Raw genomic sequence first — 12,617 nt, 5'->3', positions numbered from 1 at the left:
GCCAGACAAAAGTTTACAGCTAACCATTGATCCTGTGAAGCACAAAGGTTGCTCTCTCAAGGATAGGAAGACTTTGGTGCATGTGTAGAAGGAATCCTGAGACTTATGAAAAACTGTCTGCAGCTACAGGCTACTGCAGCAGTGAGAATGATAAACATCCTTATGACCAGTGAACTTGTCTTGGTTACCAAAGAAGAAGGAGAAACAAACACAAAAGTCCAGTGACTCTACTGGAATTATAGCATGTTATCTTTTCCAGTACAATATACTCTTATTAGTGAAATTGCCTGTGTAAACTATAATAAACTAAACACACAAGAAATTTTAGTTAGTAACCAACTCCCTCACCCCCAAAAAAAGTTACTATACCTCTTCGGTTGTAACAATCCTCTGCAGCACAGCTGTGAGGGTTCCTGTTGCGGGGCCTATTCTGCCTTCGAGGTGGAATGATAGCAGTGGGTGTCACTGGAGTGCCACATGAATAGCAAGGAGAAGAAACTTCCATTTGTCCATATCCTCTGTTAGGGGGAAAAATGTATATGAACATCTCTATATACACATACACACTTGTAAAATGAACAGCAATAAAGAAAAAAGTAGCAGCACACAGAAAACACAGAATATGATTATAGATATTGGTGTGATTTGGACCAGCTTGCTCCAGACACCACCACCAGATGCAGTAGTGCAACTAAAGAAATCTTGCTCAGAAGTTGGTTAAGAAAGGATGGGAAGGGAAATGATTTCCTTATGGATGACCTCCTTCCTAATCCCATACAAAAGGCCAAACTTTTACCACTGAAGAGCTGATCCTCGAGCAGCCTGAGGGTATTATGCCACAAGTAGCTTACTCACACAAACAAAGAGTAGGCAGAACCAATATCCACAAAATGGCATGAATGCAACAGAGAATTAAGAAGGAAGTAAATCCAGTCATGCTTAGGCTGCAGGTGATGACTGTTTAGCCTGCAGTCTTTTGGGCAAGATTACCAGTTACATAGCTAAGTGTTACACACATGGCTTTGGCACAGAAGACAGACAGGTGGCTTGTTGAACGGGAATGGCAAGTTGCAAATTTTCTGCTAGTCAACAAACAAGTAGTTGATAAAAAAAAAGAGACATGAGTGACATCCAATATTCAGAAAAAGCAAGTGAACATATCTAAAGATTTAAAAAGACTCCTGATTTCCAACCACTCTGGTTATAATTTCCATACCACCATGACATGCGTTTCAGTGAGGTATATGACTGAAATGATTGTTGCCTTCATTTTTAATGCAAGCTGAATGCAGTGCTTTAGGATCAGTGTTGCGGTACTGGAATTCTTTTGTTTTTCTGATTTTATTTTTCTCTTTTCACCTTATCTTAAGCCTCCTGAATAAGGAAACACACCCACATAAGAGTGAATGATGGTGCAGAAGCCACTTGTCTATATCTTACTGAGGACACTAGGGACTGTGCTTCCAGTTATGGTAATCAAACAGTGGTACATTTATGAGGAGAGCAAAGCAATATCACACTCAAAAAATATGTTGCTTAGTGGTAGGTGCTAAATGATAAAAGTTTGCTGATGAGCCCCACGTGTGCTCTTCTAATTATCTAAAAGCTGTTGCCTAGAAGGCCATCAATAGTAAACACAGACATGACATCATACACCAGGCATAAGTATTATGACAACCTAAATTATGTAAGAATACTTCAATTATGTGAATCAAGTGCTACCAAGACAGCAACTGCATTAGCCTGACAGGTTGCCAGAACCGGACTATTCTACTCAAGATGGTGGACACTAACACAAACATGTGGCTTGAGTGGCAAATAGTGCTACCAGTCATGAAGGTAAAGAGCTGAACAATATGAAGAGGTGCCATAGCAGGCCTTAGGCACAGGCCAACTAGGTGGCTGGCTAGGGCGCTCTAGCAGGGGGCACTTTTCCAGTAATCTGGTGATGTGACACTCAGCCCCTCTATACACCAAGCCAATGATGAAGGAGCCTCAATCCTCACCAGTGAGAGGCAGTCACTGAGAACAGGAATGGATTTACACAGTATTTCAAATGCAGCTCTCTGCATCAAACACAATTTCTCCCAAGAGCACACCGGGAACATGCACCCAGTCCTGAAAGTGGACTCTCTGTCTCTGCAGATCCCAAACAAGACCAACCTTGGAGCACTGTGTCCCAATTCCAAGTATCTGATACTCACACTTGAATATCTGATTACACACACATGGACACGGACACACACAAGATTCACCAGCTGTGTCCCCTCTCTCTCTCCAGATCACAGGGTAGCTGCCACCAGCCAAATACTGTAAGGCTCTTACAAAGGGTAACCAATTACACTGTCAAATTAATATGTGATGTAAATGGTAGAATGTGACTGAAGCAGTAAGGCTTACCAGAGTGGCCATAGTGACACTAAAATATGCACAAATACTCCCAAAGTATTAAAGGTATTGACTAAAAGACCAGACACAATGAAAATGTATAAAATATTTAATAATGGATAATAAAATAGAAAACAGGAAAATATTTAACATTTAATTACAATAAACATCAGACTTTTCAGTCACAGGAAATATAACACAGTTGGATAGAATCTCACAAATGCAGAAAAAGAAATACTAAAGTAATCTTACCATACTTTTCCTAACCGAATTAGAGAGAAACTGTCCCTAGTTAATTCACTTAATATCACAAGGCAAGATGTACTGCTGACATGCTCACTTTCACAGGGCAAGATGAGATACTCATCACTCTGAACTGTACAACTAACAACTGAACAACTAACTACCACCACTACTGAACAGTGACAACTGACATAGATCTTTTATATTAGGTTCCAAACAAAAACTTCTGCTGCCAGAGTTCCATCCTTAAGCCGGTTATAGAATGACTTCACATCTAGTCACCTGACTCTGGTACAATACAATTCAGAACTCTGTTAAGATTCTGTTGCAGCATTTTTAACATAAGCAACTTTTATAAACACATTTTTAATACAGGCATCTGTACAAATCAATGTGACAGTCAAATGCCATAAGATTATTTACAAATATGTACAAGTCAGTGTGATAGTCAAACAGAAAACTATCTACAAAACAATGTGATAAACAAATGAAACAAAACTATTTACAAAGCTCCAGCTAACTATACTGGCATATGCTACACATACACGGCCTTATTCTCCCTGGCACAGACGGCAATATCCCACATCTTCACATCTCTTCCCCCTCCCTTTGGAAGATTCAAGCTATTTTTTCAAGTGACCCTGGAAAAACACAACACATTAACCTTTATCCTGTCTTGGGAATCCATCTGCATTGGCACTGCTGCAATCTAGACTGGCTAACACATGGGGTCCTCCCAAACCCTCTCTAAGCTTTTGGAATGCCTGCTCACAGGCTGGGGTCCACACTACCTTACCTACCCTGTCTTTCCTTGTCAGGTCTGTGAGGGGAGCAGCTACTATACTATAATTAGAAACAGACTTTCTGTAGTACCCTGCTGTCCCTAAGAACGCCATCATCTGCTTTTTGGTAACAGGGGCAGACCATGTCTGAATAGCTTCCACTATGGCAGGTTCTGGCTTAATCTTACTACTCCCCACCCTATGTCCCAGGTAGGAGACCTCTGCCATACCCACCTGACTCTTACTGGGTTTAATGGTTAACCATGCCCTTTGCAGTCTGCCCAAGACCTCCCTGACATGCTGAGGCTTCATTATGTTAACACAGTATAATTTGTGCCCGCCTCCTGCCTAGCAGGTTTACCCTGTAATTAACAATACTGACCTTCCTTTCCACTTTGAAGGGTCTCTACCAAGCTGCCTGCAGCTAAATCTGTCCGACAGGAATGAGCATCATAACCTGTTGTCCCACAGCATACTCTCAGGCACGAGCCTTCCTGTCATACCAAACCTTTTTCCAGGTTCTCCTGGGCCAAACCGATGAGCTCCCTAAGCCTGTTCCTGAGGTTTAGGATATATGCCACAACAGACTCCTTGTGGGATTCACACTCCCACTCATCACAAATCAAATCCAAAGGCACCTCACCATATGTCCATACTGTAACTCAAAAGGTGAAAAACTTGTGGATTCCTGGGGCTACCTCACTGGATGCAAAGAGTAGATGGAGCAAATATTTGTCCCACTCTCTCCTGTATGGGCCTGCAAATGACCGTAGCATAGACTTTAGTGTAGACTTTAACCTCCCCACAAGACCATTAGTCTGGGGATAGTAGGGGATGGTCTTTAGGTGCTTCATTCCACAATGCTTCCACAGACAAGCCATCAGGTCTGACATGAAATTGGCACCTCTATCAGTTAGCATTTCTCTCAGGAAACCTACCCTGCTGGAAATCTCTAAGAAAGCATTTGCCACCATCTCTGTCTCGATGGAATACAGAGCCACCTCCACAGGGCATCTAGTAGCATAATGTACTATCACTATGTTATACTTCTTCCCTGTGGAACATGCGGTACCCAGAGGCATGACAATATCAACAGCTACACTCTGAAATGGCTCTTCAATCACAGGCAAAGGCATCAATGGAGCTTTGGCCTTGTCTCCTGCCTTCCCAACCTTTTGGCACTGCTCATAAGTCCTGCAGTACCCTGTTACACCCCTTGTAATCCCAGGCCAATAAAAGTTATGCATAATACATCTCTTAGTATGCTTTATGCCCATATAATCTGCAAAGGAATGTCATGCGCTATACTTAGAGGTACCAGACGGTAGGTGCCAAGCACTATCAATTGCCACATTACCTTACCCTCTAGTTCTCCCTCAGGGGTTTGCTCTCTGTACAATAACCCTTTGCGATCGGCAAAAGGAATGTCATGGGCTACTGCTAGAGGTGCCAGACAATAGGCTCTGGGCACTAATAACTGCCTTATTATCTCAACCTCTAGCCCTCCCTCAGGGGTCCACTCTTTATACAATAATTGTGATCTGCAAAAGGAATGTCATGGGCTATGTCTAGAGGTGCCAGACAGTAGGCTCTGGGCACTACCAACTGCAGTATTACCTCAACCTCTAGCCCTCCCTCAGGGATCCACTCTCTATACAGTAACCCTTTGTTCTAGTATAGACTTCCCTTTTCCTTGAGCATCAGGTGTCTCCTTAGCTACCTCCCTCAAGCTTCATAAGGTAGGATCTGAAAGCTGAGCCTGTCTGAACTCTACTTTTGTGACTTTTCTCAGCTACCCTTCCAAAGGAAGATCTTCTGACAGCAGTGCCTCACTGTTAACCTGGATACTACCACTCACATATGTTCTTGCAGTCACCTTGTCCACGGGAACATCAGTATCTAGCAGCAACTGTGGTTCCCTTTCAGGCTCACTGCTACAAGGTAGCTCCCTCCCTGAAATAACCACATCAAGAGTCCCAGCTTCAGGCACCTTTTATAAATACATCTGTAATACAGCCATCTGTACAAATCAATGTGACAGTGAAATGCCAGAAGATTATTTACAGATATGTATAAGTCAGTGTGATAGTCAAAAGACAGAAAATCTACAAAACAGTGGGATAGTCAAATGAAACAAAATTATTTACAAAGCTCCAGCTAATTATACTGGCATATGCTACACACACACACAGCCTTAGTCTCTCTGGCACATATGGCAACAACACACATCGTCACATCCCCTCCCCCTCCCTTTGAAGACTCAAGCTAATTTTTCAAGTGACCCTGGAAAAACACTGCTTGAAAGAAATGGGCCTGTCTGGGAATGCATTAACTTTTATCCTGTCTTGAGAATCCATCTGCACTGACATTGCTGTAATCTAGACTGGATAACAGAGGGGGTCCTCCCAAAGCCCCATTAAGCTTTTGGAATGCCTGCTCACAAGCTGGGGTCCACACTACCTTACCTGCTCTGTTTTTCATTGTCGGGTCTGTGAGGGGAGCAGCTATTATACTATAATTAGGAACAAACTTTCTGTAGTATCCTGCAGTCCCCAAGAATGCCTTCATCTGCTTTTTGGTAACGGGCAGACCATGCCTGAATAGCTTTCACTTTGGCAAGTTCTGGCTTAATCTTGCCACTCCCCACTCTATGACCCAGGTAGGAGACTTCTGCCATACCCACCTGATACTTACTGGGCTTAATGGTCAACCCTGCCCTTTGGAGTCTGCCCAAGACCTTCCCGACATGCTGAGGCTTCATTATGTTAACATAACAATTTGTGGCCCTGCCTCCTGCCTAGCAGGTTTACCCTGTAATTAACAATACTGACCTTCCTTACCTCTTCAAAGGGTCCCTCCAAAGCTGCCTGCAGCTAATTCTGTCTGACAGGAATGAGCACCATAACCTGCTGTCCAACAGCATACTCTCGGGCATGAGCCTTCCTGTCATACCAAACCTTTTTCAATGTTCTCCTGGGCCAAACTGATGAGCTCCCTAAGCCTTGTCCTGAGGTTTAGGATATATGCCACAACAGACTCCTTGTAGGATTCACACACACCCTCCCATTCATCACTAATCAAATTCAAAGGCCCCATTCACTCTATGCCCATACAGTAACTCAAAAGGTGAAAAAGTACTGTTGTGTACACTTACCATAAATGTAGATGTTCGAGTGTATTCACTGTTGCAGTCATTACACTTGGGTTATCCTGCTGGCAGGCTTCCCTCAGTCGGACTGAATTCTAAAGTCTAGGTCCGGTGTCAGTTGCGGTCACCTCTTCCCTGACGTCAGTGCACCAGGGGTATAAAAGATGCAGCTGACGCCATTTTCTTCAGTTTTTCTTGACCCAGATGTCAGGTGCCCCCAAAAGGGTAGGCTAAAATATGCCAATAAAACATGCAAGCACCAAAATATATATAATACCTTCATCTAAAAGCAAATACACCACATAGGTTGTATAGGTTAGAGAAGAGCAGATAAGTTGCAGCAAAGATATGGGGGATGGTGGGTGGGTAACCTGGACTGCAACAGTGAATACACTCGAACATCTACATTTATGGTAAGTGTGCACAACTGTACTATGTTCTTCGTGTTTCACTGTTGCAATCATTACACTTGGGTTGAATCCCAAAGCTAAGGTTGGGAGGCTGGAGCTAAATAGCATTAGGAGCTGCTATGAGGCCCTGCAGAACTGCAGTGGCAAAGCCTGCCCTGGATTTAGAGTAGAGTGGTAAATGATAGTGCTTTGTAAAGTGCTTTGTAAAGGTGTGCACTGAACTCCAGGTAGCAGCCTCTAAAATGTCTTCGGTTGGTACTCCCGAGGAAGGCTGCTAAAGTGGCTGCTGCTCTGGTTGAATGTGGCCTAATGCCCTTAGGCACTGGCTTGCCATGTTGTGAATAGCAGAAATGAATGCAGTGGCCTATCCACTTTGAAATAGTCTGCTTTGAGAGAGCCTTTCTTTGTGATCCTGCAGCATATGCCACTAGTAGTTGCTCTGTCTTTCTAAAAGCTTTGGTTCTGTTCAAGTAGAAGTGCAGCTGTCTGTGTATGTCCAAAGAATGCAGAATTCTCTCCCCCTTATTCTGTGGGTTTGGATAAAAAGTAGGCAGATGAAAAGTTTGGTTAAGGGCCACACTGGACACTACCTTAGGCATAAATGTCAGGTTTGTCCTCAGAGAAACCTTGTCTGGATAAAAAATGATAAAAGGTTCCACAGCCATGAGTGCCTGTAGCTCTGAGACCCATCTTGCAGAGGTTATTGCTAGGAGCAGAGCTGTTTTCCAAGATAAAAACTTTATATCAGCTGTAGCGGCTGGCTCAAAAGGAGGCAGGGTGAGTTTTTCCAAAACATAATTGAGGTCCCATGCAGGTGTTGCTGATCTCCTTGGAGGCCTTAAGCTTTTGCCTCCTCTGAGGTACTGCCTTAACAAGGGATGAGAAAAGATTGGTGGCTCTGTATTGTAATGAGCCAAAATGGCAGAGGCATGAATTTTAATTGATGAAAAGGATAGGCCTTTGTCCAGCATCTCAGTTAAGTATTGTAAAATCTGAGGAATATTCGGTACAGCTGTGTCAATTCCTTGTGCCTGGTTCCAAGCACAGAATCTCTTCCATTTTCCAGCGTAAGATTTTCTGGTAGTAGGCCTTCTGGCCTCCAAAATGACATCCATTACAGCTTTAGTGAGAGGCGCGGTTTGTATCACTACATTATCCGCCATGCTGCCAGATTTAAGGTCTTTAATTGGCTGTGCAGGATCTGATTGTTTTGTTGGGATAGTAGATGAGGTATCTGAGGCAAGGTCCAAGCCAGGCATTGAGACAAGTTCCTTAGGATTGGGTACCAGTGCTGGCGGGGCCAGTCTGGGGCAATCAGTATCATCTTTGGCTTCTGTTCTCTGACCTTTAGGAGTACCTAGGGGAGGAGAAGCAGTGGAGGAAAGGCATATACTGCTAAGCTTTTCCAGCTGAAAGAGAGGGCGTCCACTTTCCATGCTTGTCTGTGATAAGTCCTTGTGCAGAATCTTTTTAGTTGGTAGTTGTGAGGAGAGGCAAATAGATCCATATCTGGGCATCCAAATGTCCTTGTTATCATGCTGAAGACTTGTGGATCCAATTTCCACTCGTGGGGATCCATGAGGTTTCTGCTTAGTTCGTCTGCCAGAGTATTTATCTTTCCTGGCAGGAATTGTGCCTGCAGATGTACTTGGTAAGTCAATGCTGTGCCCCACAGAGTCATGGCTAGTCTGCAAAGGGGGTAAGAATGAGTGCCTCCCTGCTTGTTTATATACCACATGACCGTGGTGTTGTCTGTCTTTATCAGTAGTTGTCCCAGATGAAGTAGGTCCTTGAAGGCTGTCAGGGCATTCTGAACAGCTAGCATCTCTTTTTGATTGATATGTAGATGCATTTGGTTTGCGGACCATGTGCTTTGAATACATCTTCCTGCCATGTGGGCCCCCCAGGCATAATCTGATGCATCCGTTGTTAATGTCTGCCTGGCTGGGGGTAAAGTGAATGGCTGTCCCTTGTTCTGGTGACAAGCCTTCGCCCACCAACGAAACTCATGTTGCAGGCAGGGAATGAGGGTAATTATTGTTTCCAGGCTGTGGCAATGTTGAGTCCAAACACTTTTTAGGTACCACTGAAGTTTCCTCATATGCAGTCTCGCATATGGAATTAGTACAATGCAGGATCCTATGAAGCCCAAAACCTGCAGAATTTTTCTTGCAGATAACTGGGCCTTTGTTGCCAACAGGTTGAAATAGGTAGTCAGTTGCCTTTGTTTGTCTGGCGTGAGATAAGCCATCTGGGCAGTTGTATTTATGCTTGCACCCAGGAATATTATCTCTTGAGAGGGTACTAGTTTTGATTCTTTTCATTGTCTGTGTACCCTAGGCCTGTTAGAAATCTCTTTACAAACACCAGATGCTGTAGCAGAATGTCCTTGTTCTCTGCTTGAATGAGGCAGTCATCCAAGTAAGGATATATTTGTACTCCTCTTTGTCTGCAGAATGCAATTACTGGTGCCAGGCACTTTGTGAAGACCCTGGGTGCAGTAGATAAGCCAAAGGGCAGTGCAGAGAATTGGTAGTGCATTGAGCCAGCTTTGAATCTGAGGTATCTTCTGCATGTTTGTCTGATTGGGACATGCAGGTATGCCTCTTTTAGGTCTAAAGTCACAAGCCAAGCCTTCTTAACCAGCATGGGCAGAAGTTGCTGTAGAGTCAGCATTTTGAATTTTGGTATAGCCAGAAATGTGTTTAGAATAGATAGGTCCAGTATTGATCTCCAGGTCTTGTCCTTTCTTGGTGCCAAGAACAGTCTTGAATAAAATCCTTGTCCATGTTCTTGCTCTGGTACTTGTTGAATGGCCCTCATGTCCATGAGGGATGAGACTTGCTTTTGTGCCTCTGCCCATTAATGTTTTGGCAGGTCTGGCCAACCGTTTGTCCTTGGCAGGGTATGGAAGTGAAACTTGTAGCCTTGTGACACTATGTCTAGGACCCATTTGTCCTGGGTTATTATGTGCCAGTTTTGAGAAAAAAGTGCTAGTTTTCCCCCTAAAGGTGCTGCCAGAAGATAAGTGCTTGGTGCAGGCAGGGGGAAGTCATTGGGACTGTTCCCTGTATGGTTGTGATTTGTCTTCTCCACTTTTGGAGGTAGAAGCACCCCATTGTTTAGACCTATACGAACCTTGGGGCTGGGATCTGCCTCTTGGGCGTCTGTATCTGCCCCTTTGTGGTCTGTCTGACACTGGAAAGGACCAATACTTTGTAGGCCAGTGTCTGCTAAATCTTGGAGGCTGAACCTGTAAGAAATCCTTAACCGTTTGCAGAGATTTAGCTTTGTCCTCCATTTTCTTTAACACCTCTTCTGCTTTAACACCAAACAAAGTACCATGCTGTAATGGGGCATCTAATAATTTTGCTTTGACATGATCAGGCAGACTTTGTTACTTTAACCAAGCATGCCTCCTGATGACAGAACCCGTAACAGCGGCTCTGCAGGAGGCCTCCAAAGAATCAAAACCACATTGCAAAGTATGCTTTCCAACTTGTTCAGCTGCATGCAATAAATCCTGCATTTCTTTGTTTTCTGCACATTCAGAATTTGTCAACATTTTCTGTTTAAGCAGAGACATAATATATTGCTGATATTTGAGCATATGAAACTGACAATTTAAAGCCCTTATAGCCAAGATAGCGGAAGTGTAAATCTTTTTTCCCCATATGTCCAATGCCCTAGAATCCCTGTCAGAGGGGGTAGGGTTTTTTGCAGCGGAAGCCTTGACCCTTTGGGACCCTGAGAGATGGTTTCTGGGTCAGCAGCAGGGTTTTTGAAAAGGAATTTATGAGAGTCAGGGACCCTGTAGTACCTGCCTGGCTTAACAGGAGCTGGAGGTAAGGAGTCAGGGGTCAGACTGGACTCTGAAAATACATCATCAACAATGTCTAACACAGATGGAATAGCTAGGGGCCTGTGTTGTTGTAGTGAAAGGAAGTCTCTGAGCCTTTTCTTAGATTCTGAAAAATCTTGGCTCTCCCAGTGGAAATGCTCCCTCATGGTATGCAAGGTTTCCCCAAAAGAGTAATCCTCAGGAGGAGAGGCTGAAGGGATAGATTCTTCAGCATCAGAATCCTCATAGGGAGGAAGAGAGTATTCCTGATCAGAAGCGGAATCAGATTAAATGGAAACCTGATCTGAAGACTCATATTCTGTCTCTTGCCTAGGCCTTTTATCAGGAGGGGGATGGGAACCCCTGATCAAAGTAATTAAGTCTTCGGCCATTTTGAGCATCTGTTTTTTGGGCATGGAGGCCTGTCCATGATGCTGTTGTACTTGTTTCTTTGTCTTTAAGGGTGCTTTAGTCTTTGCCTTTGAAGCTGAAGTCATTTTAAGGTACAATTGAGTTGGTCTGAAAACACCCTCAGAAGCCAATGCCTGCTCAGCGGCTCTGGACCTGAGGGAATAGTCTCTGAAGGTCCAATACCTTGTTGACTCCACGTGGGAGTCGGTAGCGGCCTGCGGGTCTAAAGTAGCGGGTGTCAGGGGCTGCGAAGGCGCCTCACTGAGAACTGGCGACTGGCTTAGAAGAAGCCTCATCGTCGGTTTTGGACCTCGGATGCCTGTCCTTTTCTTTGCGTTTCTTGTGAATTCCGGTAGTCGGATGGCTATCCGACGACATGGCATAATTAAATCTTCTGCCAAAATAGTGTAATGCAAAATCGTACCGACGCTTAATAGTGCATTGGTTAAATCTAGCACAAAACCGACAACTAGCAACGTCGTGGTCAGGGCCTAGGCAAGGAATACAGTAAGAATGCAAGTCCTTGTGAGGTATTTGCTTCCCACAAGAAATACAATTATTAACTTTTTCTGATATCGGTCTGGAGAAAGAAAAAAGTTTCCCCAATGGGGTACTTAGCTTTTAATGAAGACTTCAGATCTGAAATTCGAACACGAAAATCTCAGGAGTTGGTCGACTGGCACTTGCGAACTGCTTATGCTTCGGGCACAGCGCGGCAAGTAAGACTGAAGAAAATGGCGTCGGCTGCATCTTTTATACCCCTGGCACACTGACATCAGGGAAGAGGCGACAGCAACCGACACCGGACCTAGACTTTGGAATTCAGGCCGACTGAGGGTAGCCTGCCAGCAGGATAACCCAAGTGTAATGACTGCAACAGTGAAACACGAAGAACATCCTGTGGACTCCTAGGAGTACCTCTCTGGATACAAACAGTAGATGGAGCAAATATTTGACCCACTCTCTCCTGAAATGGTCTGCATATGCCCATAGCATAGTCTTTAGTGTACAGTTTAACCTCCCCAGAAAAAACATTATTCTGGGGGTGGTAGGGGATGGGTCTAAGTGCTTCACCCCACAATTTTTCCACAGACAAGCCATCAGGTCTGACATGAAATTAGCACCTCTGTCAGTTAGTATTTCTCTTGGGAAACCTACCTAACTGGAAATCTCTAACAAAGCATTTGTCACCATATCTGCCTCGATGGAATACAGAGCCACCTCCACAGGTTCATAGGTTGGTACTAGGCTATCGGCCCTAGGGCCTATACAAGTCTAGCCATAACAATTCCCTGGATATTTCTTCCCACAATATTTACTTCCCTGGACCCGTCTATCAGGGCGACTGACATGATCCCCGGGGTGAATTTCCTATCTCCCATCCAATCATCGAG

The 12,617-nt window shown here is 44.2% G+C and overlaps 1 protein-coding gene across 1 annotated transcript in view; it reads right to left on the bottom strand.

Annotated features, from left to right (window-relative positions):
- SHFL (shiftless antiviral inhibitor of ribosomal frameshifting) overlaps window positions 1–12,617 on the bottom strand; it is a 1,552,615-nt gene that overhangs the window by 131,714 nt on the left and 1,408,284 nt on the right. Inside the window, exon 9 of the mRNA XM_044084676.1 lies at window positions 370–518. Within this exon, the coding sequence (XP_043940611.1) occupies window positions 370–518 (149 nt within the window). The remainder of the gene's footprint in view (window positions 1–369; window positions 519–12,617) is intronic.

The sequence above is a fragment of the Protopterus annectens genome, chromosome 9.part0, assembly GCF_019279795.1.
Source record: "Protopterus annectens isolate FY-2018-M chromosome 9.part0, PAN1.0, whole genome shotgun sequence".
Lineage (NCBI taxonomy): Eukaryota > Metazoa > Chordata > Ceratodontiformes > Protopteridae > Protopterus > Protopterus annectens.
Note: the sequence above shows the minus strand (reverse complement) of the source record. Positions and strands in the feature narration are given on the sequence as shown.